Genomic DNA, 25898 nt, shown 5'->3' on the forward strand with positions numbered 1-25898 from the left:
TAGTGTGCAAGTATCACACACATCTCCAAATTAAGGCAAAAATCACAGAAGCACTTGTTCAAGGTTGTGCAGGAAGGGAAGTTTTTACCGAAAGACAGCACAGTCCACAATGTTCTCGATCAATTTATTTTACCAGGTAGAATGGTTTCATTTTTGCAGTTTTATTTTTCTAAATACTTTTCATTACATAGAAATCATGTAGTGACTATTCCTAAGGACTGCTGGAAATTACAGCAGTCTAATCCTATGCCTTCATGCTTAGATATGCAAAGCAATACTGGGATCATTGAGATTACAGCATGATTATTCCAATAATTTTACATAAAATCAAATCACTGAAGATATTTCAGGGAACACTTCAGAAATGGATCAGCAGACATTTATTTTTGGAATTCTCAAAATTGACTGCAGAGAATTTGAAGAAGGGATTTTACTTTTAGTTTAACAACAAAGAAAATGGAAATGGTTCCACTGAACATGTACCATATTAACTATAAAAATGGTAACTTGCATTTTAATCCTACAAATCAAGTTATAAAACTGTGGCTGAGCTTTCTGGTTGCTAGTTCAGGAAATAGAAATAGTTACTCAAGGAAGACTAGGGTTTAAATAACTTTATAAAACAAAAGTATTGTTTCAGTCTCATTAGATTTGATCAAAAAAATAGCAATTTTCTCATCTCTAAAGAAGCTCCATGGAAGAGGGAGATCTATTTATAAATTTATTTAAATTATCTTAAGTGTGCTGATTTTTTCATATTTCCTATTTTGTGCCAATAAATGGGAGGTGCATGTATATCATAAGAAGATGTCCACTGGCTTGACAGTCATGGAGAAGTGCTCAATATCACTAGGTAAATAATTCAAATCATAATTTCTTGTTATCCAAATATTAACATTTTTAATGAAATTGTACTATTCAATTCTTCCTGGAATATTTATTGTTTCCTTCATTTTTACTAATGATATATCTTGGTCCTCTATTTCTGAATTTTAAATTGACTTTTTATGTTGAGTCATTAAATGCTCTGTCTTTTGACCTAGAATATTTCTACTTATGAAACTCTATCTCAAAAATTAATAATACATCCAGAAGGATAATTATGTATAGAGACAGTCTTTATAATAATGATTAATTGGAAACAGCTTAAATGGTTACTATTAGGCAGTGTCTAAAGCAATTGTGTGTGTGCACTTGAAGGAATTTATTACTGTCACTAACAAGGTATTGATATAAGCCTCATCATGACACAGACCTAATGTCACACCATAGTGTGATTTTATATTGTGAGGGGGGAAAGGCATATTGTAAAATTCGTACATAGCACAGTATAACTGCACTGAAAATCCCATCTACCAAAACTAGCTTGGAAAGACATACACTGACATATTACCTTTAGATCATAGGTGAAGCTTCTATCTTAATATTATTTTTTAAATCAGAACTTGTTTTAGTGTGGAATTCGTTGTGGGGAATTCATACAAGGACATAATACATCTTAATTCCTGTTTTCATCCCTGTTCTCTCCCCTCCCTTTACCCTCTAAACTTCTCCTGATCTCTTTTATTATTCTGTCCATGTTTGCAACACACGTTTACACACCTTGTGTGGAGGTGGTACATGTATGTAACACACCTTAATTCCAGTTTCCATCCCCCAGCCCTCCTTTCCTTCTCTCCTCCCTCCATCACTTACTCCCTTTTCTTTTGAGAAAGACACATCTCACTATGACCAATTGTCTTTTTTTGTTATTGCTCTTTTCTCTTTCTTTTTTTTAGGGAGGGTCTCACTATATAGCGCACTTATGCTGGCCTTGAACTCACTATGTAGCCCAGGCCGGCCTCAAAGTTGCAGCAATCCTCTTGCCTCGGTCTCCCAAGTGCTGGGATGACAGGCATACGCCTTTGTGCCTGGTCCCTATTACCTGTTTTTCATTTTGCTCTTTATTTATACTTCAGGTTTCTCATATAATAGAAGCAATGTGATACGTGAGCTTGTGTGTCTGACTTATTGCACTTAACAGTGTGGTCTCAAGGCACATCCATTTTTTTCAACAAAGTGATGTTAATAACGTGATTTTTGATATGCAGAGTAAATAACGGGTAGTAAGATTCCATCTATAAAACTAAAACACTTTTCAAACTTTCAATTTGGAAAACCACCAGAGAAAATCATAATCATACCAAACAGGGAGTAATAAATACCAGTTTAAAATATTCATTATGTTTATTTCACCAGGATTTTCACACTAACCCTAGTGGCAGACTACATGAGCTAATTTTCAAAATGATTAATACACTGAATTCCATGAGGGTCAGACACGCTGTCTTAGTGCATCATCACAGTGGTGGAGAGTCCTTGGATACAGAGTGGTGTTCATGAATGACTAATAAATAACTTGCCAGTGTTATTAAAATTATAAAGAACACATTACGTTAGTAGGAATCTGTTGGATTGCCCATCTACCGCTATTCCTCCTGCTTCTGTTTGTAATCATGGTTGTTTCTGGGAAATGATTTGTTACCACTTTTGTCCATGTGGTCCGGCTCACTCCTTGCCTTTAAATTGCTGCTTTAGTGCAGTCCACAGTTTTGCTTCGACTCTGGGAAACAAGACAGGCTCTTCCACCAAGAGTCTCTAAACTAGTGGAATGTAATCTTGGTCTAACTGGCGCTGTCTTTGCCTCTGTGCTGGGAAAACTGAATAACAATGAAACCAACACAAAGACCGACCAGCTGACCTAAGAGTTGCAGAGGACTTATGCCTGACTCTAGGATATTCCCAAACTTTGCATGACTTGACCTGACAAATCTCTCTACTCAACATTTTTGCTTTGTTTCTCTTAAACCAGTTTGATGAGCCAGGTATGGTGGTGCATGCCTGTAATCCCAGCACTCAGGAGGCTGAGGCAGGAGAATCACTGCAATACGAGGCCAGCCAGGGCTACAAAGTGAGTTCAAGATCAGTTTGAACTGCACAGGAAAATCCTTTCCAAAAAGGACACAATAAAGCAGAATAAAACAAATACCAGTTTGATTGAGGCGTGCATACTGAATAGAAAGAGTTCCACATTATCCAAAGGTAGGAATTAACATTGCTCTTCATAGTCTGCCAACAGTTTTGGTAATAATGGGAGTGGTCATTTTACGGAAAATCCATCATTATGAAATAATTGCTAGTAGATAGCAGGGCACATAGTTCAGTTTGAATTTTTAATAAACTTTTACCCGAAAAGAGTCTGAGTCCTGTGGAACTGAAGGGAATTTCCACTTCAGTATGCTGAACTGCAGGGCCTGAGATGGTGCTTTTTACAGCTAAGGCTTTTTTTCCCGTGTTAGCACGCCTCTTAGACTGTGTGTGCTACTTGTTTTTACTTTCACAGTTTCTGTTCTCTTCTGTGTGTATTTAGGGCAGAGTACCTTGATACAGCTTCTGCAATGTCTGGCTTTTCTGCCAACTTAGTGTTTTGTAAGGAACTGGGTCCCCTGACAGGGGTCGGAATTCTATCCATAAATAGCTTTCTTAGGGCCTTAAATGTTCAAAACCAGGCCTTTCAATAAGGTGGTCATGAACAATTCTTAAGAAAATTTTCACTGTACTTCTATAAAGCACTTTATTTAAATTCATAGAAAAGTATACTTTAAAGATTAAAAAAATGGTCCTCAGGGGTCTCTACATTTAAATCTGTTTATGATCATAAATGTGTGGTGGCAACAGATTACATAGTGTCTCCATACTTAAAAATAAACTCTTATACTCGAGACTCTGAACTATGAATTTAATTATCTGCTATTCATTTCTCCCTAACCTATTCACTATTTGCTACAGTGATTCTTTTTGCTCTTGTCTTTTTACATTTTTTGTGTTCTTCAAAAAGTGAGTTTTAATTTCAAGATTTCATCTTAATTTCAACTTTTTTCTCTCTGTGTAGTATTCCTCTCTCAACAGATAGGATAGAGCCTAAAATATAGACCTCTAACAATTTGTTCAAAGAATAAGCCTACAACATATTTAGGTATCTTCTACAATCAAACATAGATAGACTAAAACCACGAGTGACACCACGGTGGCAGAGAGGCTCAGAATCGAATGTCTGCTCTCTCACTTGCCCATGGACAAAGGACACATTCTTACACATGCTCCATCATATCCTAAAATAAGCCTTTACTGGACTCTTGGGAAGATTCATGGAAACACTTGCTATGATTTCTGATTTGTAGCAATAGTGCGGTAAACATGAATTTTAATTATTGCTCTATGCCTAAATTTAGCTATTAACATCTGTCAATATTTATCACCCTCCTCTAACTTCCATCACTATCATTGAGTGCAACTGATACCACTGAGCTCGCTCAGTTGATGCTCAGGACCTTGTCACAAGAGTCCTGGGTGTTTACAAAACCTAGACGTGATGGCGTGGTTATGCCACCAGGCTAGGCCAGTCAGGATATTACTTGCAGTGCACAAGTAATCAAGGTGGATGAGGTAAATCTACCTAGTGAGGGTCTCACACATCACTGTTGTCCTAGAGAATAAGAATATATGGTTATACAGAAGAATAGACTATATGGTTTCCTGTGTAACAAAAGAAAACAATAAGAAAATGGGATCCCAGCTACCCCTTTGCTGTTTGACTTTTATTAGCTCAATTCTTCTGAGAAACAACTTGTCAAGCCTAGAGGCCTCAACCCAGGAGACAGAAAATCACAGGGAGTAGACACAGTGCACCTGTAAAGCTGCCAGTCTCTGAGTTACAATGATCTGTGTGACTACACCTAAATGCTTAGATGGGGAGATAACCCCTGATGGATGTGATTACACATGCTTATGCCCTCTGATTTGCCAATGGCAGTCGAGGAGGTATCACTTCCTTGCGTGGAGTTTGTGCACATTTTATGTTTCCACCCAGGGGCAAGACAGGTTAGGAAGGTTAAGAAGGAGGGGAGGCCGTGGGAGGCGATAATAACCAGGGAGGAATACACAGCATCAACCTGGGGGGAAAGGGAGGAGGGCAGAGGAGGAGGGTGTTCCCTACTGCCTCTGCCTATGTGTTAAGTAGCAGGAGAAATTTTGAAAGCTGCTGTGGGGAGGAGCCAGTGACTGGGTTTGGGGTGTTTGAGACCTCACTCTCCCCACTTGCAGGAAAACCTCTTTACATTCAGATCTAATTGGATTGGAAGGAGGAAGGCTGACCACGGAACAGAGGGAAGCCGTCCTCCCGCTGCTCCTCCTCCTGTCATTTATCGCTTGCCTCCTGACTCTTCCAAAGCAAGCTCAGCAGGGCCAAGGTGGCTGCAGAACATCCAGACAAGGGCCAGCACCTACTTAGCTGCCCTGTGCATCCCGGGCTACCCATTAGCTGGTCACCGGCCCAGGCCACTGGGACCACTTCTCATGGCTGTGGCCTCCGCTGCCCCAGGGAGCATCTTCTGTAAGCAGCTCCTCTGCTGTCTCCTGGTGAGTAACCAAAAGGATTAGGGACTCAGCATGTCAGCGCCTGCATCCTCTCCAACATGGGCTTGAGAGAGAGAAGAGGCGGAGATGGGAAGCATTAAGACAGACTGCAAAAACAAAAGCAGATCTCGGGAAAAACCAGGGAAGGATTTAGAGACTTGTGATCCAAAATGAGGAAGTTTACCCTGCTTTTCACATGTCCACGGCCAGATGTTAAAGTTTTCCGGGGAATCCTGTGTCCAGTCTTGTTGTGGTTCTTATATGAACAGAGGAGTAAATCTGGTCCTTAAGCATTCGGTCCAGGGGCTCTGAAGTTTGCTTTGTTGCTAGTCATTAAATAAGCTCACGTGTTTAACATGCTTCCTTCCACCGGGCTGCAGGGGGAGGAAAGGGGAGGTAAGAATTAGCCCAGATTTTCTTAGTTTGTTCAGGTAAAACTAAGGGAAAAGCATAACTTTTACTTTAAGCAAACTGTTTAACTCAAGGGAAAGAAAACAATCTATGAAAAAGGCATTAACTTGACTTGCATTTTGATAGTTTGTAACTGTTTCATGTTTCTATTATTTATTTATTTATTTATTGTCTTTTTGAGACAGGGTCTCCCATGTAGTTCAGGTTGGCTTTGGGCTCACTTTGTAGCCCAGGCTGGTCTCAAAGTCACTATGATCCTTCTGCCTCAGCCTCTTAAGAGCTGGGACTACAGAAGTGCGCCATCCTACCTGGCTATAACTCTGTGACTGTGTCAGATGCTGTTTTCTTTTTGGTGGGAAACAAGGAGTTGTGTTCCATCTTCATGCTCTATTTGTGAGCCATGAATTTCCTGTTATTTTCAGTAAAATATTTTAGTTTCAAATTTTGTGTTTAGGATTTGAAGATGGCACTGATTGTGATAAACATTTTCTCTGTATAAATAATATTCACTGCAGGGTTCACCCTCAGCTCCTCCTCCTGTAACTGACTGGGGAGAAGAGATCATCTTGAGTTACTATTATGCAAAATGTGGGTTGCAAGGGGCCCCCATCCAGACTTTTTTTTTAGAGACTTACTTTACCCAGTATCCTGTGATTGAACCTGTGCCCATACATTCTTGATTATCATCATACTGCTAAAAAGATATCTGATTACAACTCTGTCCCAGTCACCTACCACTGATCAACCAAGAGACCTACACACTGATAACTGGATACTCCCATTGGCTGTGTCTGCAGAGGGGCCTCACCGAGGTGGTGTCCTGGGCAGGGAGGAAATAAGATGAGGTAGGAGTAGGAATGTGGCTATTATATGTATGCAAATAGATCCCCACGTTATATGTGGTAAATGTACAGGTGTATGCATATAAGTGTGGGTGGCTGCACGGGCATGTGTATTTCTACTTGCAATGACTTCTTTCCACATTAGATATTTAGATCACTACTAATGGAATGGCTTATCCTCAGAAAGTTCTATAATTTAGTGCATTCCTGGGTACAAAGGATAAACATATTTTAAAGATCAAATAAGAATGCCTCATGTTTTAACAAGTGATTATTTAAATTAAAACTGAATACAAATGTGACTTTTAAAATTGCAGCATTTCATATTTCCACCTAACAAAGATTTGTAAAATTATAAATTATATAGACTGCTATAAGATCTCTAGTAGATTTGAACTGAGTTGGAAAGAAATGTAAACCCTTAATCGAATGCTAATCCTTTTTCTTTGTTCCTCACAAACAACTCTAGAAATATGCCTTCAGAAAGAACTGATCGGGAAATTGACCCATATGGTTCTGGGAATTCTGACTGTGATATATTTCAGTATCAAGTCAAAAAATAGTGATTTTGATAAAAAGAAGAGAGCAAATAAATAGAAAGTGACAAAAGAGAAGAAAAAAATGTTTCAACTGTATAAGACTTTGAACTGATAATTTTAAGTTTTGGATAGTATCTGTTTTCTTACAACTGCCTAGATTTTTTTTTTTTTTTTTTGGCACTAGTGGGGATTGAACCCATGATCTCTTCACTGAGTTATATTCCAGCCCCAGAATGGCCTCAATCTTGTGATCTTCCTGCCTCAGCCTCCCACAGTGTTAGGATTATAGACAGCAGAACTACTTAAATTAAATTTTTGAAACAACAGCTGTGTCTTGAATTTAATAACAAAAATCGTACCCATTTTTAGTCTATTTTAAAATATATTTCTTGCTGGATGAGGTGGCACATGCCCATAATCCCTGCACTGGGGAAGCTGGAGCAGTAGGATCTCTGCCAGTTCAAGGCCAGCGTAGGCTACAAAGTGAGTTCAAAGCTGGCCTGAACTGCACAGCAAGACCCTGTCTGAAACAAACAAATAAAGTTATATATATATATATATATATATATATATATATATATATATATAATTAGGTTACTTGCATGATTTTATATATATAATATATATAGGCTAATTATGTGATTTGAGATCATTTAGATTTTAAGTTTAGCTTAGGCAGTCTGAAAAGTGATTTGAGAACAGAGAATATTTGTGAACAATATTCTTTATGAGATTAAAAAAGATTTGAAATATTTCCTTACTTTATCAGCTATACGGTGGAAATAACTATGTTTTTACTATCTCACATAGTAGACATGTGGATTTGACAATTAGTATAAATATGTGTATATTGAATTTTAGAATTTGGTATTATCTTCAGACTAAATACTTAGACTGACATTTATGAATCATCTTAGAGGAAATAATTGCTATATAAATGTGTTTTCTTGCAGTTATATAGTGTGCAGATCCTTAAGCACTGTCCCCATAATGTTTTCAACGATAATAAATATGGTGTCCCCAAATCGACTTGCTTTCTGGTTACATTTAAAATAAATATTAATAAGAGGAATTATTAGAATGTTAATTTGTTTATAAACTGACAATGTTCTTATCAATAAGACAAAATAAATGTAAAATGTATGATTAAGTATAACTCCTGATTTCTTCTTTTTTTGAGGTTCCGTTGTTATTTTGTGATGCTTATCAGAAAATTGTTTTACAAGTTCCTTCTTATATTCCGGCAAATAAAGTAGTCGCAAAAGGTGAGAAATGTATTGAGAGTTTAATATTTGCAGTTTGCTGTATCTAGCTTTTGGTTGCACTTGCAGTTTGAGATAAAAGTCATAGAGTAACTACTTGTCATTAAAACTGGCCAGACAGTGAAATGTAGGCTACTTTTTTGGTGCTTTAAATTTAAAAGGAATTAAGTAAAGCTTTTGTTTTTTGCTGTTGTTGTTGTTGTTTTTGGTGCTGGGAATGGAACTCAGGACCTTTCACTTGCCAGGCAGGCACTTGTACTACTGAGCTATATCCTTGGACCTTAAAAAGAATTAAAATACCAAGGTTAGTTGTATACTCTTCTTGCAGAAAAATTAGTAGGTATCACAAGGTTAAATTATTTTAATCAAGGTCCCACAACCAGAAGCACACTTTAATTCATACCTTTGCCCAAGTTCTAATACCAACTTTCTCTAATGGATCACAAACAAAATGAAGATGTCAGAATTTCTCAAGTAAAATTTGTACTTAAGGTTGATAACAATACACATATGTTCATCAAGAACATATGGTTTGCCAGGTGTGGTGGGGCACGCCTGCAATCCCAGCACTCAGGAGGCTGAGGCAGGAGGATTGCCAAGAGTTGGAGCCCACCCTGGGCTGTATAGTGAATTCAAAGCAAGCCTGAACTACATGGTGAGACCCTGTCTCAAAAAACAAAAACAAAACAGCAAAAAAACATTTATATGGTCTATCTCACAGCACAACTTGTGAAAGTCAAAATTTTGGTGGCTCTTAGCACCTCGGTCATCAGTGCATACCAAGTGAAGTGTTTAATTAAGCTTCAAAAAAGTGTTACACAAAGATTATTTGTAATACAATGTTAGTGAGATGTTCAGATATTCAGATCAAAGTAGACCAAGATTAAAGTAGACCAGGCTGGGTGTGGTGGCACATGCCTGTTATTTCAGAACTCAGGAGGCAGGGTATCATCATAAGTTTGAGCTACATAGTGAGTTCAGTCTGGGCTGCATAGTGAGTTCAAGGCTGCCTTGAACTACATGGTGAGAGCTTATCTCAAAGAAGCAAAAAAAAAAAAAAAAAAAAAAAAAAAAAATTGTTACAACAAGTTTTAACTATCAAGTCTTACTATAAACAGGTCCCAAATCTACTGAAGTCATATAGTTATAATACAATATTCTGTTTTATAATCAACCATTTGTCAATATAAAACAACATATTTGTATATCTCTATATATGCATGCATATATATCATCTATCTATATCTGTCTATATATCTATCTATCTATCGTCTGTGCTTCTGGACTTACAATGATATTGCATCTCGACAAACCCATTACCAGTTGGAAACACTGTAAATAGAAACTGCATTTAATGCACCCAACCTACCAAATATCACAGCTGAGTGATGCAATCCACTGAGTGATGCAATGAATTTCAGCTGATTCCCTTCCAGGCTCACGGGAGCTGTAGCCCACTTTCCCTGAGCAGTGTTTCTATAGAGGATCTGACCACACATTGCAATCTTGAGAAAAGATCAACATTCAGCGTCACAGGATAGCTTCTACTGAAGGCACATGGTATTAGATCATCATAGAGTCAATATCAGTTAGTGCAACACAATACATATACATGTGGTATATGTATATTAGAAAAAGTGAAAATAGTGAATCTAATGGCACTGGAAAGATAATTTGTTTTTTAATGTATGATGAAAGCAATGAGAAGTAGGTGCCCACTAATTTGATTACTTCATTTTCATGGGCCCTAAGCTTTGGACGGGCAGGTGCTCAGGTGTAGCCGCCCTCTTTCTGCTTCTCACCCATTATTCAAAGTTGTACTCTCGCCAAACTTGTTCTATTCCTGTTTCACTTGACACGCTGCCGTGAAATATCTTCCCTGCAGTGGATCTGAAGAAGTATGCCAACTCCCATGCCACAATCGCTGACACCAGCGCCAACCCAGAGGACTTTCGAGTTGACCCAGATGGCACAATTTATGCAATGCGTGACCTCCACTTGTCTTCGATGACATATTTTACCATTTCAATCTCAAATTTAGATGAACAAAAGATGGCACAGGTGTCACTGGAGCCATCTACAGAAAAGGTATAGCAACTATCCAAATAGCTTTGCGCATTAATGTGTTTACGAGGCTCATTCGTTTCATATACTTCTTTTCTGGTGAAAATTGCTATCCTTGAATGATTGTTTTTCTTTTCTGCTCATAATTAGCATAAGAATGAACTCTGAAGGAGAGTTAGGGCTACGCACAGAGTTGTAGAATGATGACTGACTCGCAGGGAGCAAGAGAGACTATGCAACCTCCCAGAGAGTGTTTTGAGGTAGGGCAGGGAGAACAATGAAGCTGAAGGAGGAGCGCAGGCAGGGATGGGTCCCACACTCAGTGGGAAGGGAAGCAGGCTGGAGGCGCTGCCCCACCCTGGGAAGCTCCCGCCCAATTCACTGTGGCTTTGAGTCTCTTGTGAAAAAGACATCTCGTCCAGAACTTCCTCCCACTGCAACAGAAGCCTTCAAAGGCTAAAGAGGTGGCCTGTCCAAAAGACTGGTCTGTCTCACCTCCACACTCATTCATTTTACTGCAGCAAATGTTGGTGGTTCTCCTGGGTGAAGCTTGCAGGAGCTCACATCTCACTTTAAGAAAACTCAGCACAGTGATTTTAGTCTTATAAAATCATTTATTAGTAAGTGACTCAATGTAGAAATGCATTTCTGAGTTAAATTCCTTTTGATTGCAAAAATGCCTCTTCACTGAATTTAAAATACCCTCAAGTCTTACAAAACCATTTTTACCCTAGTTGTGAGGCCACACTGCATAAAATATACTTGGGAAAATGCTTCCCTGTGTCTTTATTTGTTCTATAAAGTCTTGCACTATAGAGAGAATTTGAACAAATTTTGATTGTATCATTTGTCATGGAATGGTTGTCTCATGGGTTGTCTCATGGGAGAGGTCAATGCATGACAATGTGACATCTTGGTCAATGCCCTACATATTTCTGATTGTTAGATAGCTAAATCAGGAAACAGGAGATGCTTCAGAATATAAGATAGCTTGAGTTCAAAACCATGTGTGCAAGTGTTCATGTGCCTGTGTAAAAATAGAAAACCACTGGGGGATTATTAATATTATTATGCATCACTCTTACTTATTTTCTCCATCTGGATGTTTATGCAAAAATCACAACTCCAAGAAACAAAAACAACTCTTATATTGTTTTTTTTCCACCCAATGTAGACTCCTAAGAATAGACATCCCCATAACACATCCCTCAGGCGGAGCAAGAGGAGATGGGCTCCTATTCCCTGTTCACTGATGGAGAACTCATTAGGTCCATTTCCACAGCATGTCCAGCAGGTGTGTCTCTTCTTCTATGTGATTTCATGTGTTTTAAGGATTTTGTTTTGTTTTGTTTTTGTTGTTAAAGCTTTTCACTTGGAAGTTGCACAGTGTACTGAATCAGAGGTCAAATGACCGATGGCATAAAATCATCTGCTAACCAGAATTAGAGTCGTATAGAAGTGACCCAATCTCTTTTATTGCTTTCTCCCACAACACATGTACATTTAGCACCAGGTTTCATATTTTGAGTGTCCTATGCTCACAGATTTACATCCAATTCACTCAAATCCTTTGCTCGGCTTTTTAATATTCATGTGCAGGATGTTCACAGGTTTTGTCATGATTCAACTCTTGCTCAATACTTAAACTCCATAAACTGATCCATTTCTACTTGCTGTATAATGTTATCTTACTGCCACATAACTAAAATAAAAGCATAAGAAACTTTGGGGACTATCTGATTTTTGAAGAATTAATTTGCAAGAAAAATTTGCATTACTTTTATATTACCTTTGTAGTCACATAATTCTCAATTCCAAATAATTCAAAAATCACTGAATATGCTACTGTCCTTCACCTGGGAATATAAATAGTGAGTAGGAATGATAAAGGGATCATACTCCACAAACTGTATGTGTAAATAATAAAAGAATTTAGGGTCACACAAATGGCAGAACCTTTGGCATTGCTCATTACAAAGTGCAAACAAGAATTTGCAGTACATGAAAGATGGTGGATAAATAAGTAGAGGGAAAAAACCCTCAAGAGGTGAATAGAAAAGAAAGTAAAGGATAACAAGGAAACTGCCCTTAGGCTAGGTGGGAGATAGCATGGCGTCTTTATTCAGGGCCCTAAACTGTCACTTATTCCTTTAGATTCAATCTGATGCTGCACAGAATTACACTGTTTTTTACTCCATAAGTGGACCAGGAGTGGACAAAGAGCCCTTCAACCTGTTCTACATAGAGAAAAACACTGGAGATATTTATTGTACAAGAAGCATTGACCGTGAGCAGTACAATCAGTTTTTGGTATGACTGTTGAAATAGTTACTTAGAATTGTACCTCTGTTATTTGTTTATAATATTTCAGTATTGTTTTTGACGTATTTAAAAGTTAACTATTGGATGTAACTTTTGATATACTTTTAATACTCCATATCAACTTCCGATTCCTAATAGTGCAATTGCTCTGAAAGAGATTGTAGATATAAGCAAAAAAATAAAGATGAGGGGAAGATACACAAAACACAGTGACAGAATTTTAAAGAACAGATTTTGATCTGCAGAATTCTGGAGAAGTAACCTTTTTCTTTTAATTCAAAGTTCTCTATAATAAAGTACTCAGCTATTCTCAACTATAACTGCACGTTGTAAATGACGTGAAAACGAAAAACTTTTAAAAAATCCAGATGGTTTTCTGGGCCATGCTCAGAAATTGTGACTTCATTATCTTGGGCTGGGGCTCATTTGTCCAAAGTGATTGTGCATGTGCACACACGGTGGCTGAATCCTCACCATGAGTGCTCTGTGCTTCTTTCCTTTCCCGTCTCACTCACTGTTCTTCAGAAGTGAAATCCTTGGGTACCTTCTTATTTCCTTAGTAATCTGCTAGTCTGTCTATCTCAAAACACATTCTCTTTTGAACATTAAATCCTTTCATTATACATAACTCTTCAGGTTCCTGATGTCTAACTTGAAGTATGAGACAAAATCGCAGTAGTTTTAAGAGATACTGATGAGTGATACTGTTAAAACACTTATTATCTTGAATTATAATAGAGAAGTTCCTTGCAAAAGGAATAGTCCCAACGTCTCAACTTACAGTTCCTCTCAGTAGCTGCTGGCAGTTTTCCAAAGAGGACAGTAATTTGGGAAAATAGAGCATGAAAAGGTTGAAAGAAATCAGGTCTTTCAGGCTCCAGAAGAATTCAAAAGGTGAAAGGACTTGGCAATAGCAAGCCCATGACCTTTAAATAACAGTTTTCTAACCTGGCTAAAAATAACCTTCTGTATTTCTTATTAGTCTTGCTATACTCTCACTTAAATTTATTATTATTGCTTTTCATATAAAATAATGGGATCTGGTGGGCAAAACCATTACTTCCCTTGAGTTTTTTAAGGTCTTGCTAAAGACTAAGAAAATAGAACTTGTTATTGCATTCTGTGGATATGACTGGGTTTTCCTAAAGAATTGGACTATGTTTGATGTTCAAGTACTTTCCCAGCTCAAGTCATTCTGTGGACTGTCACAGTTTCAATGATAATGTATTTTGGAGATCATTTGCTCATGCTTGAAACAAAATCATTTCATCTGAATCAGCAGCATGTAAAATCATATTTATGTGTAGTCAAACATAAAGAGATAGTATTTTAAAGTAAAGTATTATTTATCTGGCCAAACATCTCAGAAGTGGCAGCATTTTGTGAAAGAAAAGTGCAGATCGCCCACACAGGAAGGTCTGCGGGCACGCGAGGCAGGCTGAGGGAGGTGGCCTCTGGATGTCTGGCTGTGGTGATGACGGTGACGGTGATATGGTGAAGCAGTGATGCGACAGCCCGATTTCACTCCTCAGTTTGAAGAGTTTTTGAGGAGTAAGAGTGGCAGAAATCAAAGTATAAATTTTATTATTGTAAAAACTCATAGTTGTTTGGGGGAAAAGTGAATGAGGAAATAGGGAGAAGATAGATTTTTGTGGTTCTTCTTTATACTGTTTTTAAAGTGCTGGGAATAAATAAAACTCAAGGCCCTCTGCATTCTAGTCAAGCACTCTAACCACCACCGAGTCACATCCCCAGCAGGGGATATATATATAGCCAAATGCTATGAACCCAATACTGAGGATCTGATGGTAACCGTGGCAGAGGGTTAGCAGATTGCTGAAGAATCTGATTAGGGAGTGTCATGATTAAAACTGTGTTTTATGAAAATGAAGCTTGACTTCTGAGTGCTACATAGACTGAGCAGGCAAAAATCAGTTAGGACAACTACAGGGAAGTCGGGAAGCCAGATACCTAAGGGACATTTGGAACTGCACAGAGATGATGGCTGTGAGAATAGCGAAGAGAAATTGGATGATAGGGCTGCAAAAATACCACAGTCTCTAGAACTCAGCAACTCCATAGCGAGGCTAATGAGACCAAAAGCAGTGTGGCATTTGTGATTTCAGTTCTAGTTCATTTTTGAGATGATTGTGGTAGGAAAATCAGGATGATCTCTGGTAAATAACTAAGCTAATACAGAATTTCCTTCAGGTAGGCTTAGGTGAAGAAAATATTTCATTGGAGAATACCAATGCATAAACCGTGTGAAGAGAGCCCAGAAATTATTTGATGGAATTTAAAGAGGAAAGTAATTAAATCTTGATGGCTAAGATACATGTATGCTTTCATTAACACTTTTATTAGAAAGAAATCCATGTTAATGATAGAAAATAGGAAAACACACAGAGATATTGCTTACAGATGATTGTAACTATTTATATGTATACATAAATGTATAAATAAATAATAATATTTTTAAAATGAACTTTTAAAAATACGTGTTATCAGTCTTCCTGGAGGAAATCTATACCATTTTACCAAGTAGAACAGGACACAATTAATCCAGAGAACACCTGGAGCTCATGGTGCTTGGAAGGCATGATGATGCTCGTTGGGAAGAAAATGAGAAATAACCCCTCCAGGAGACTGAAGCCCTATGGCAGGCATGTAAGCGCCTGTGTGCATCTCTCCACTGGAACCTTGCCTAGTTAGACGCCTTTGTGGATTAGTTTTTAAATGACACCTTTGCCTTGCTACTAGGTTTACTATTGTGGGTAACTTGTCATTTGAGGAGCAGCCAATGGTACCTTTTTCTTCTTTCAGGTGTACGGCTATGTGACCACTGCAGATGGCTATGCACCAGATTTTCCACTGCCCTTGTTATTTAAAGTTGAAGATGATAATGATAATGCCCCTTATTTTGAAACCAAAATGACAATTTTTAGTGTGCCTGAAAATTGCAGATCTGGTAAGTTCACATATCAGAGTGATACGATAAGAAGGAGCAAGGAGGGAGGGAAAGGCAGGGCAAAGGAAAAGGGTGTAAAAAGAATTAAGATGTGTTGTGTACATGTACTGACGGTCTCCCCACAGTGAGTGTAATTGTTTTGTGCTACAAACATGTACTAATAAAAAATAAAAATTTAAAAATAGATTGACAATAAGTACCGTAAAATGGTTAAGCTCATAATTGCATTTCATAAATTTTTGGTATTTTTAATTGCATGCACCTTTTTAAAATCAGAAATTGATGTTATATGGCATCCTTATTAAGGGTCAAATAGCTGTGAGCAAATTTTCTTAAATTTAAGCAGATGCATAATATACCTCATGTCTGACTCAGTTCTCTGTGGGTGTGGAGTGTGATTTGCATGTGTATGCTTAGACATTCTGTATTTTTTCATTTGTTTATTTATTCATTTTTTTTTCTTAATGATATTCACTAAGTCTATCTGAAGGGTAAGTGTGGGGAAAATTCAATTTTCCCTTTTAGTCCAAAACAGTAACAAAACAAGGTGGCATTAAAAACCAGTTGCAGAAACATTTTATGGGACCAAACAACAGTTTTAACTGACATATAAAATTCAGAGAGTTTGACTTTTGTAGATTATACATGCATGATAGCAATTTTTACTGAAATAATGTGTACCTTTGTGAATTCTTGTTATTAAAAGACTGTTGGATATTAACTTTTATTTTAGCCTAAGCTTTTAACCAGTGTCTAGTATGATAAAAGATTTAAAAGATTTTTGCCTCAGTTGAATTTTTCATTAATGTCTTAAACAACCATGTAGGTCAGGTGTGGTGGCACATGCCTCTAACTCCAGCACTTAGGAGGCTGAGGCAGGAGGAATATTGCAAATTCAAGACCAACCTGGGCTACAAAGTGAATTCAAGGCCAACTCAAACTAGATAGTGAGACCTTGTCTCAAAAAGACAAAAAAAATTAAAAAAATAAACAAACGTAGAATATTATAAAATGCTTGAATTTCAAGGACACACAATATTTGGTCTTCTAGTTTTGCAAGACCATATGCTTTATAAAGAAAACTGTTTTTATCCAGTTTGTAATACCTGCCAAAAAGAATACATTAAGGTTCTAAATAGCTAGATTAATCACAATGAATTTGTGCAATAGATGAGTGTTTATATTTTCTGTTTTACCCTGTGAATGTGTCATGGGTATATTTATAAAACAGTATATAACTAGAATCTTTATAAAGGCCCCTTATATTTTCTAGGACTCAGCAATATATATGGCATTATAACAACAGATGTGTATGGATTAGGTTTAGAACAACATGTATATTGCTTTCCTTGCATAGTGTCCAAACAAATTGAAATATAAATGAACTGGCTTAATGCTCTTTGAAGCCAAGATTGTGACGTAGGCCCACCAAAAAGCATGAGATATTTTCTGTTCTATTGCTACGTATGCACATACATATAACATTTGTCTCACAATCAGTGAATTGCTGATGCAGTATTCCTAATACTCTCATGTCTGAGCTGTGAAGTTTGTCTAAATGATAGACTGTTAACTAATATTACATAGTTAATAATTACTTCCATATATTAATAATTCAGCATATTTATTAAAATATAAAAATAAAGTTTCTATTTTTAAATACTAAGATACATCTCTAATTAACATCATTAGATTAGGCTATAAAAATGACAAAGTATGCCAAAAAGGTTCCATTCAAAAACAGCCCATGAACTGTGGTAGTTGGCTGGAAAAAAGAATTCAGGAGCTGCAGTTACCAAGCATTGGGTGGGGACCGTTCTCATATATGTGAAAGACAAATCCTGTTACAATAGTCACCTAATTGAAGTCCCAAGGAAGAGGAGCTTGGAGATCTTCTATAAAGCATTTGTGCACTCCTCATGTTTTGTGAAACATTTTTTGTGGCTTTGGGTACAGTTTACTGCACTAATGCTTCAGTGCTAATGTTTTATTTATAATTATATCATGCTTTCAATTTTTGACAATACTTGATTTGTCTACACAGGCACTTCTGTGGGTCAAGTGACTGCTGTAGACCTTGATGAACCTGGCACCCTTCATACTCGTCTGAAATATAAAATCTTGCAACAAATCCCAGATCATCCAAAGCATTTCACTGTACATCCAGACACAGGCGTCATTACAACAACTACTCCTTTCCTGGATAGAGAGGTAAGGGATTGGTTAGGTAACTTCTCAGTCTTTAAGCCATATAGACATTGATAATGAACTCCCAGGATAGGTTACACACTGCCATTGTGGGCTCTTCCGGAAGCATTCTTCCCTAGGCTGCAGAGCTGCTGGGTTGGTACAAAGTACTTTATCTAGAAACCTTATCTGGTTTCACTCGCTACCACTGAATTGATTGGACACATCAGTGGTAAAATTTGATTTTATTTTTATTTTATAAAAGCAATTTTATTTGGCCACCAAATATTTAATTTAAAAAAATATTAGTAAACTTTCATTTGTTAAAGTAGTTTGAGGTCTATAGGCAATTTGGCAGCAAGTACAGATATCCCTGCCTATCTCAAACTCAGGCTCCCCTAGAAGCAACGTCTGCACCCCGTGGCCCATTGTTGCAATCACTAAGGCGTATTAACACATTACTATCCCCCAGAGGCCATTGTTTACATTAGTTCCTTCGTTGATCTGTATATTCTGTGGATGTGAACAAACGCATAAGGACATACATCCATCACTGTGGTGTCATGTGGAGTGATTTCACTGTCTTAAAAATATTTTTACTCCTTCTACACATTTCTTTCTCCAAAACTCCTTGAAATCACTGATATTTTTTCTACTTCTGTAGCTTTTAGTTTTTCCAAATGTCATATAGGAGGAATCAAACAGTATGTAGCCTTTTCAGATTGACTTACTTCTCCTAGTAATTTACATTTAGGACACTTTTCTGTGTTTTTACGGCGTGGTAGGTCATTGCCTTTTAGTACTGAGAAGTGTTCTATTGTTTGAATGTACCAGTTAATACAATTATCCACTAAAGGATAACTTGACTGTTCTCAAATTTTGGCAAATATGCAAAAGTAGCTTTAAACTTTGAAATGTTATCTTAGGCATCATAGCATCTCACTGTACTAACTGGCAAATCTCTTGTTTTGTGCTTAGGTCTATGATGCTCTTTTCAAAAAACAAATTTAGGACTCCAAGTATAGAACAAGGGTGGAACATGTGTTTTGCATGCCCAACATCCTATTTCAATATATATTACATATGACATATTTTAAAATAATATTTGTAAAATAATTGCACCATGGAGTGACGATGATAATTACAAGTTATAGGAAACAGCGTACACAAATGTACCTTTTTGCTTTTGTATTTACAGAAATGTGATGCTTACCAGTTAATAATGGAAGTGCGAGACATGGGGGGCCAGCCTTTTGGTTTGTTTACTACGGGAACAATTACCATTTCACTTGAGGATGAAAATGACAATTCTCCATACTTCACACAAACTTCTGTGAGTACATCTGTTTCACTCTCTGATTCATTCCGAATTCGCTTTTGAAAAACAAATGTAGAATTTGTTAGCCATGTGAAACCACATATTTTGATTTAAAGAGTTTCTACTCACAAATAACACAAAGAGGAAAATGATTTTGGTAAAAATTCCTGAAGTGCCAGTGATTTCTGGCTGCCACAGAAATGGCAATGTTCTTTGTACCTAAGAGCTGCTTATCATTGGGGCAGTTCACGTGGTCCTTGCTTTCTGGATTGTTTGTCCCCGAGGCAGATTCTTTGGACTTAAATTATTTTTACAAGGTGAAGAAAAGGCCCTCTCACTGATGTCCACATGTCCACTAGTTGTTTTTTTGTTTTTTTTCTTTTTTCTTTTTGATACAGGATTTTACTATGTAGTTCAGGTTGGCCTAGAACTCCTTTTGTAACCCAGGTTGGCCTCCAACTCACAGAGATCCTCCTGCCTCAGCCTCCCAAGTGGTGGGATTACAGGTGTGTGCCACCACTCCAGGCTTCCAGTTCTTACAATAAGAAAGAAACTTGCTTTTTATTTTCTGTTAGAATCTAAATACATTCTCCTCCACATCCTAAAGCAGACTTTTTCTTAGGCTGTAACGAGGAAATGGTTCTTTTTTTTTTCTTGAATTTTTAATGAGTAACTTTCCACTTTTCGTTAATCCACAATGGAGTATAAGTCAAAAATGAAAAACCTGCAACTACCATGATAGTCGCAGCCATCTGATGTTTGTACATTAATTCCTACAATGTGTGAAAACGTATTTTATCTCATATTTAATAGACAGAAATAAAAGCTATGTCAATAACTTGACCATTTACAAGGAATTACTAGGGTCAAACCTAAATCCAAAAACTGTCATCCTTCTATGACTTCATTGCATGTTTTTAACAGACTTGAAATTAGTACCTTTTTAGTCTTTTAATAATTTATGCTTCTTGCAATCATGTTTTTTTTTTTTTTTTGTGGAGGAAAAAGTTTATGGCTTACTTTCTTAAAAAAAAACCAAAACCTTCTCTTAAATACCACTAAATCAAAAGAATATTTTAAGTATTAATGTGAAAGTAAGTCATCCAGTAATAAATCAGTATACATTCTCAATGTGTAAAAATATGGAGTGTTTATTATATTAATATGAAAGCATTCATTCAGTGCTTAGTTTGTCTGAAACAGAGAATAAACTGTAAAACTGTAGAAGTTCTGGGAGCAGATAAATCTGAGGGCTAAAAGGGCTTGGAAAATCATGTCAGAGATGTTCAGAGGGTAAAGTTTGTATAGAATTTGGAAAAGATTTGAAAAAAGCAGTTTAAGAGGAAAACATAAGCTAAATTTTAATTCTAAATTTTTTCTCAGTATATGGGTAAACATTTCCATATTACTTTTCCTTTAAATATAATTTTGAGTGGAAAACGGTATTGAAGATATAGATTTATTAATGTAAAATGGTAAATTTTTTTCAGTATTTTACTGAAGTAGAAGAAAACAGAATAGATGTTGAGATTTTACGGATGACGGTGCAGGACCAAGACTTACCAAACACTCCTCACTCCAAGGCTGTATACACGATCTTACAGGGAAATGAAAATGGTAACTTCAAAATTAGCACAGATCCAGACACAAATGAAGGCGTCTTGTGTGTTGTCAAGGTAAGTAAACAAAATAATGATGCAAGGCTTTAAAGAATTCTAACTCCTATTGGTGCACTGATGTTAAAAAAGTAACTTCCCACGCATACATGACTGTAACATTGCAGTAATGCTGATAGACATTGATTTACATGAACTTTATATCTTTTATTAAGATCATTTTTGTTTATTTCCTTAGAGGGAACATGACTTTCCTCGTGTTCTATATATCAAAATATCATTGTTCTATGTATAAGGAAAACAAAATCCAAGAAATACTGAATCAAATATTTGCCTCAGAAAAGATCTTAGACAGTTATTGGTTCCTCCAATCCATTGCCCTCCCTAAACTCTAACCTATCTTGCCTGGCTACTTTCTTAGAGATGTCGTGAGATGGGTGTTCTTCATGGGGAAATTGTGTTTTCTGATAAGACTTCTAAAGTGCTAATTATTATATTATATTGCATATTATTTTATTCTTTCTTTCCTTCATTTAGTTTTTTCACTTTCTAAATTTCTTTTGCTTTTTCTTTCACCCTTTATACATTGTTGCTTTCAGAAGTCTTTCTAATTATCTAGTGTAGGTTTGAGCACTTTGTGTAGCAACTAAAGGGGACTCAAAATCCCAATTGTTGGGAAGAAGCATTGCTGAGTAGCATCATGAATCTTTCAATTTAAATACTCAGAGCAACTGTTTCTATACAGCCAAATAGCTACCTGATTACTTTATATATTACCTTCGTTTTTATAATTACAGTTATCTCATACAATATGAAATGAAATAATTTGAATATTTAAAACAGTTTTTCTACATTTCAATTAATAAGCTTGTAATTAGAAAATTGAAGCTTAGATCTTTGAAAAGGAAAGTGAGAAAGAATTTGATTGACTCCGAAAATCAATAATTTTACATTTGACAGCTTTAACATTATAGGAAACTAATTAAAAAATTACATTAGCACCAACTTTTGGTAACATTTTAAATGTAAAAATGATATTTCCTTTGTGTTAAAACTTGGCATCATGATTACGGTTTTTATATAATGGTACATGTTGACTGATAAAAGTATGTTTATTGAACAGCCATTGAACTATGAACTCAATCGCCAAGTCATTTTGCAAGTTGGTGTACTTAATGAGGCACAGTTCTCTAAAGCAGCAAACTCACCACTTCCTAAAATGTGTACTACAACTGTCACTGTTAAAATTAAAGACAGTGACGAGGGCCCTGAATGTCAACCACCAGTAAAAGTTGTTCAGAGTAAGGATGGCTTCCCAGCTGGCAAAGAGATCCTTGGTTATAAAGCACTGGACCCGGAAACACGCGATGGTGCCGGCTTAAGGTGATGTACTTTTCAAAAGTTCCTTAATTTTAATAAGAGTGTAAATTGATTTTTAAATTTTGGATAGCTCTATGTCTATTTTAAATGACAGTTCTTAAGATCACGTTTTCTCTTCTACTCAATTGCTTATCTTTGATTTCTGCAAATTAGGTATAAAATGCTAAAAGATGAAGGTGGCTGGTTTGAGATTGATGAAAACACTGGAAACTTGAAAACTGTAAAAGAACTAGATAGAGAATCAAAATTTGTAAAAAACAACCAGTACAATGTCTCAGTAGTAGCGATGGATGCAGGTGAGTGACATTTTCTAGAAGTAAAACGTAAGTAGAGAATATGTTTCTAAGAAAACCTGAGATGAAATCTGTTTATTTCCAAAATCTAATGCAAACAGTATTTGCATTAATGTAATCACAATGTGTAAGGTAAAGCATTATGGTTGCTTATTTTACTGGAGCCGACTTGGGCAGCAGCACAGCCACAGGGCAAAGCTACAGAGAGCAAATTGTCGAAGTCTAAGTTTGCAGGATTGGATTACTTGATTTACGATGAGGAAACAGTGACGTATTAAAGGATCTCCAATTTTTTAATGAGTACAGGTTTAGATCTTCATGGTTTGAACTTGGTAAAAAGGATCAACCTGTGTAATATATGTAGGTTCTAGGTAGTTTTGTTCGAAGCTGTTCTTAATGGAGAACAAAATCATTTGTCCTATTTCTTGAACAAAGGAGCAAATGATAACTCCTTTTTTGCCGTGGTTTGCAATCACTCTGGTTGATGCTAGGATCTTTTTTGTAAAGAATGTTCTTCAAACATTGTAGTGATCATAAAACCCCTTTAAACATATATGCCTATCAGTAAACCATTTTAATATGTTTATAAATGTTAGAAAGGGTTTCTAGTGTCTATTTCACTTTCATGTATCACTTTGCCAATATACTTTATCAAAGGCATACACAAAATAAGTATAAAAATATAAATAGAATTTACACTATTTTATATCATCATGTCAATTACATATAAACCATTTGAGATAACTGTGTTTTTCTGACAGAGCGAGCCTGTTGAGCCTACCTAACCCAAGAAAGTGTTCATTGCTTTTATGTACATAAGCCAAATGTTCAAATCAAACTAGTTGATACAGTAAAGGTATAGCCTATCTTTAAATCATCTTTGTAATGCATGGGCACTTGTAGGAATAAATACCTATCAAATTTCATAGAAATTAGCTAAAGTTGAAAGTAAGTATTGAAACTTCATGTTTAATATTTTTGTCTAATATTTTGACAATAAAATACTCATATAGTGCTGTCTCAGATATTTTAATCCTATTTTTTCTGCAGTTGTAAAACAAAAACCTCTAGAATGTATTATTTTATATGCCTCCCACCAAGAGTGTCATAGCCTTTCCTGTTTGAAAGTAGTTTCTTTAAAGTAGTTTAAGTGAATGGTAATAACTTCTGAGATTGTTCCTACTGGTCTTTGGTCAGTTCTTAAAGAGTTTTAATCATTTACACTGGGAAAAATGTGCTAGGCTGGTGGTGATGTGTTTTCACTCTAAAAGGATATTTCTATTGTTCTCCTGTGCATTCTGCTCTCCTGACTAGTTTGAGGTCAATTTTGTACAAGCACCCTTTGTCTTTGATTAAGCCATACCTTTACCAAATATCTAATGGAGAATTTGGCATATGTTTGTTTAAGTGGATATTGAGATCTGTCATTGTACTCTTTGAGTTTGTGAAGTTCCCCAGTTTGGGGAACATCATTGGTAGTACTTAGAACAAATGATTTCAATGTAGAAAATTGAGTTTAAACATTGCAAAATATGCTCTTACTCTGGGCGTCGATAAAAGGAATTTTCTTAAAATAGCAAATAATGTTGGGCTGTTGTGTGGAGGTGTGTACACACATTTTGTGTGTAGATTGGAAATTACTAGGACCCGTTATTGTAGCTCAAGAAGAAGGAACCTAAAATCTTCACACATGCAGCAGGCTGATGCATGTAGTGAGCTTCTGGTTTCTAAAAACACTTAAATAGCAATGGAGTACAATGTTTTTCAGAATTACACTTTGTTGAAGCATCATGAGATTGGGTTTATTTAGCTTATAATATACTTACCAGCTCTGTGACTATGACAGTCCCTATTCACCAATATTTGTCATTTGCTTATGTACTTAATTTTAAAATAAGCTTTGAAGGGGCTGGGGGTTTAGCTCAGTGGCATAAGTGCCTGCCTTGCAAGCAGGCAGTTGTGAGTTCGATCCCTGGTAACGATAAAAAGGAAAAAGACAAAAAAAAAAAAAAAAAAATAAGCTTTGAAGTAGACAAATATATCTGGTTGCCTTTCAACTATTATCATTAATCACATTTGGTTCAGTTTCCCAGAGGCAAAATGAAATGTTACTGTGGCTCTTTCTAGTTTTGGAAATCAAGACTTTATTTTCAGGTGTGATTTTGACTGATATCTATTTTAACAATTTCAAGAATCTTTCATTCTGTTTTCATCAACTACCTTAAACACAGAAACCATACTAACAAATAATGCCATGTGATAAATGTTAAATATAACTTTGGTTTCCTTCAGCTGCCATATATTATTAGATGCTACAGTGTGATTCCATTCTACTTTTTCCATTGAGAAAGATCATCTACTTAAATTTAAAAAGCAAAAATATAGAACATGTGTCAACTTACGTTGAGTTTGTGAAGTCTCTGTAGCAACTTTTTTTAAGAAAAGCTTCCTATAAGATGTGGCGGCACAGGCCTATCAGTGAGCCCAGGAGAAAGCTGGAGGATAATTTGAGTTCAGCCTGGGCAACTTAGCAAAACCTTATCTAAATCAAAACAACAAAGCAAGAGAAAAAAACCAAAATGAAAGGCTTCCTTTTTCTATAATTTATTTCTTTGTTAGTTTTTCTGATTTGGAAGTTTTTGCTTATATTCAGATTTACTTACAATTTTCTGGCAGTCTGAAAATGTTGCAGGTTTTTGTCATTATAGGCTTCTTTTAATAGACATATGTCTCTTCAATTTAGAGAGATATTTTAAAACTTGGTTCAGATAGAATAAATATATCCAATAATTTCATATAAGTAACTAGTTTAAAAATAACTATGCATAAATAATTTTGTCATTAATTAACAGAAAAATTATCTGAACTACATTACACAGTATGATTTAGGGGTTCTTTCAAACTAACAAGAAAAAAGGGGTTATATTTGCATAGGATTTATAGTGTTTATGATAAATTCAGCATACATATTTCAGTATTTTGGGCCAGCATAAATGTAAGACAATGAGAAATTAGATCAGTTATCATACTTTCATTTGATTCAAGTTAAAATCATATCATTCATGAAAGTGTATTTTTCTTTTACAAATGATAGAACTTGAAGATGTTTCCAAACTTTGCTATTTCTAAAACACTCACTATAGGCTGTACTTTAAATATTTCTTGAGATTTATATGTGAAATATTGGGCTAACAATAGCAGCAGTCAATAGATAAGTAAGAGACAGCTCTGGTTAACAAGAA

The 25898-nt window shown here is 36.1% G+C and overlaps 1 protein-coding gene across 2 annotated transcripts in view; it reads left to right on the top strand.

Moving 5' to 3' along the window:
• Positions 1–5124: 5124 nt before the first annotated feature.
• The window catches only part of Dsc1 (desmocollin 1), a 28843-nt gene continuing 8069 nt past the window's right edge, over positions 5125–25898 (top strand). The window contains exons 1-11 of one of the 2 annotated variants that reach the window (XM_003474017.2): positions 5125–5457; positions 8427–8511; positions 10394–10596; positions 11747–11866; positions 12727–12882; positions 15718–15862; positions 17907–18073; positions 19248–19382; positions 20858–21043; positions 22107–22366; positions 22517–22659. In XM_003474017.2, coding sequence (XP_003474065.2) covers positions 5395–5457; positions 8427–8511; positions 10394–10596; positions 11747–11866; positions 12727–12882; positions 15718–15862; positions 17907–18073; positions 19248–19382; positions 20858–21043; positions 22107–22366; positions 22517–22659 — 1663 coding nt within the window. In that variant the 5' untranslated portion in view covers positions 5125–5394. The remainder of the gene's footprint in view (positions 5458–8426; positions 8512–10393; positions 10597–11746; positions 11867–12726; positions 12883–15717; positions 15863–17906; positions 18074–19247; positions 19383–20857; positions 21044–22106; positions 22367–22516; positions 22660–25898) is intronic. The other variant, XM_063231807.1, reaches the window with a different exon arrangement.

Source organism: Cavia porcellus, unplaced genomic scaffold (assembly GCF_034190915.1).
Source record: "Cavia porcellus strain 051 isolate PalLab524CR breed Dunkin Hartley unplaced genomic scaffold, mCavPor4.1 scaffold_20, whole genome shotgun sequence".
Lineage (NCBI taxonomy): Eukaryota > Metazoa > Chordata > Mammalia > Rodentia > Caviidae > Cavia > Cavia porcellus.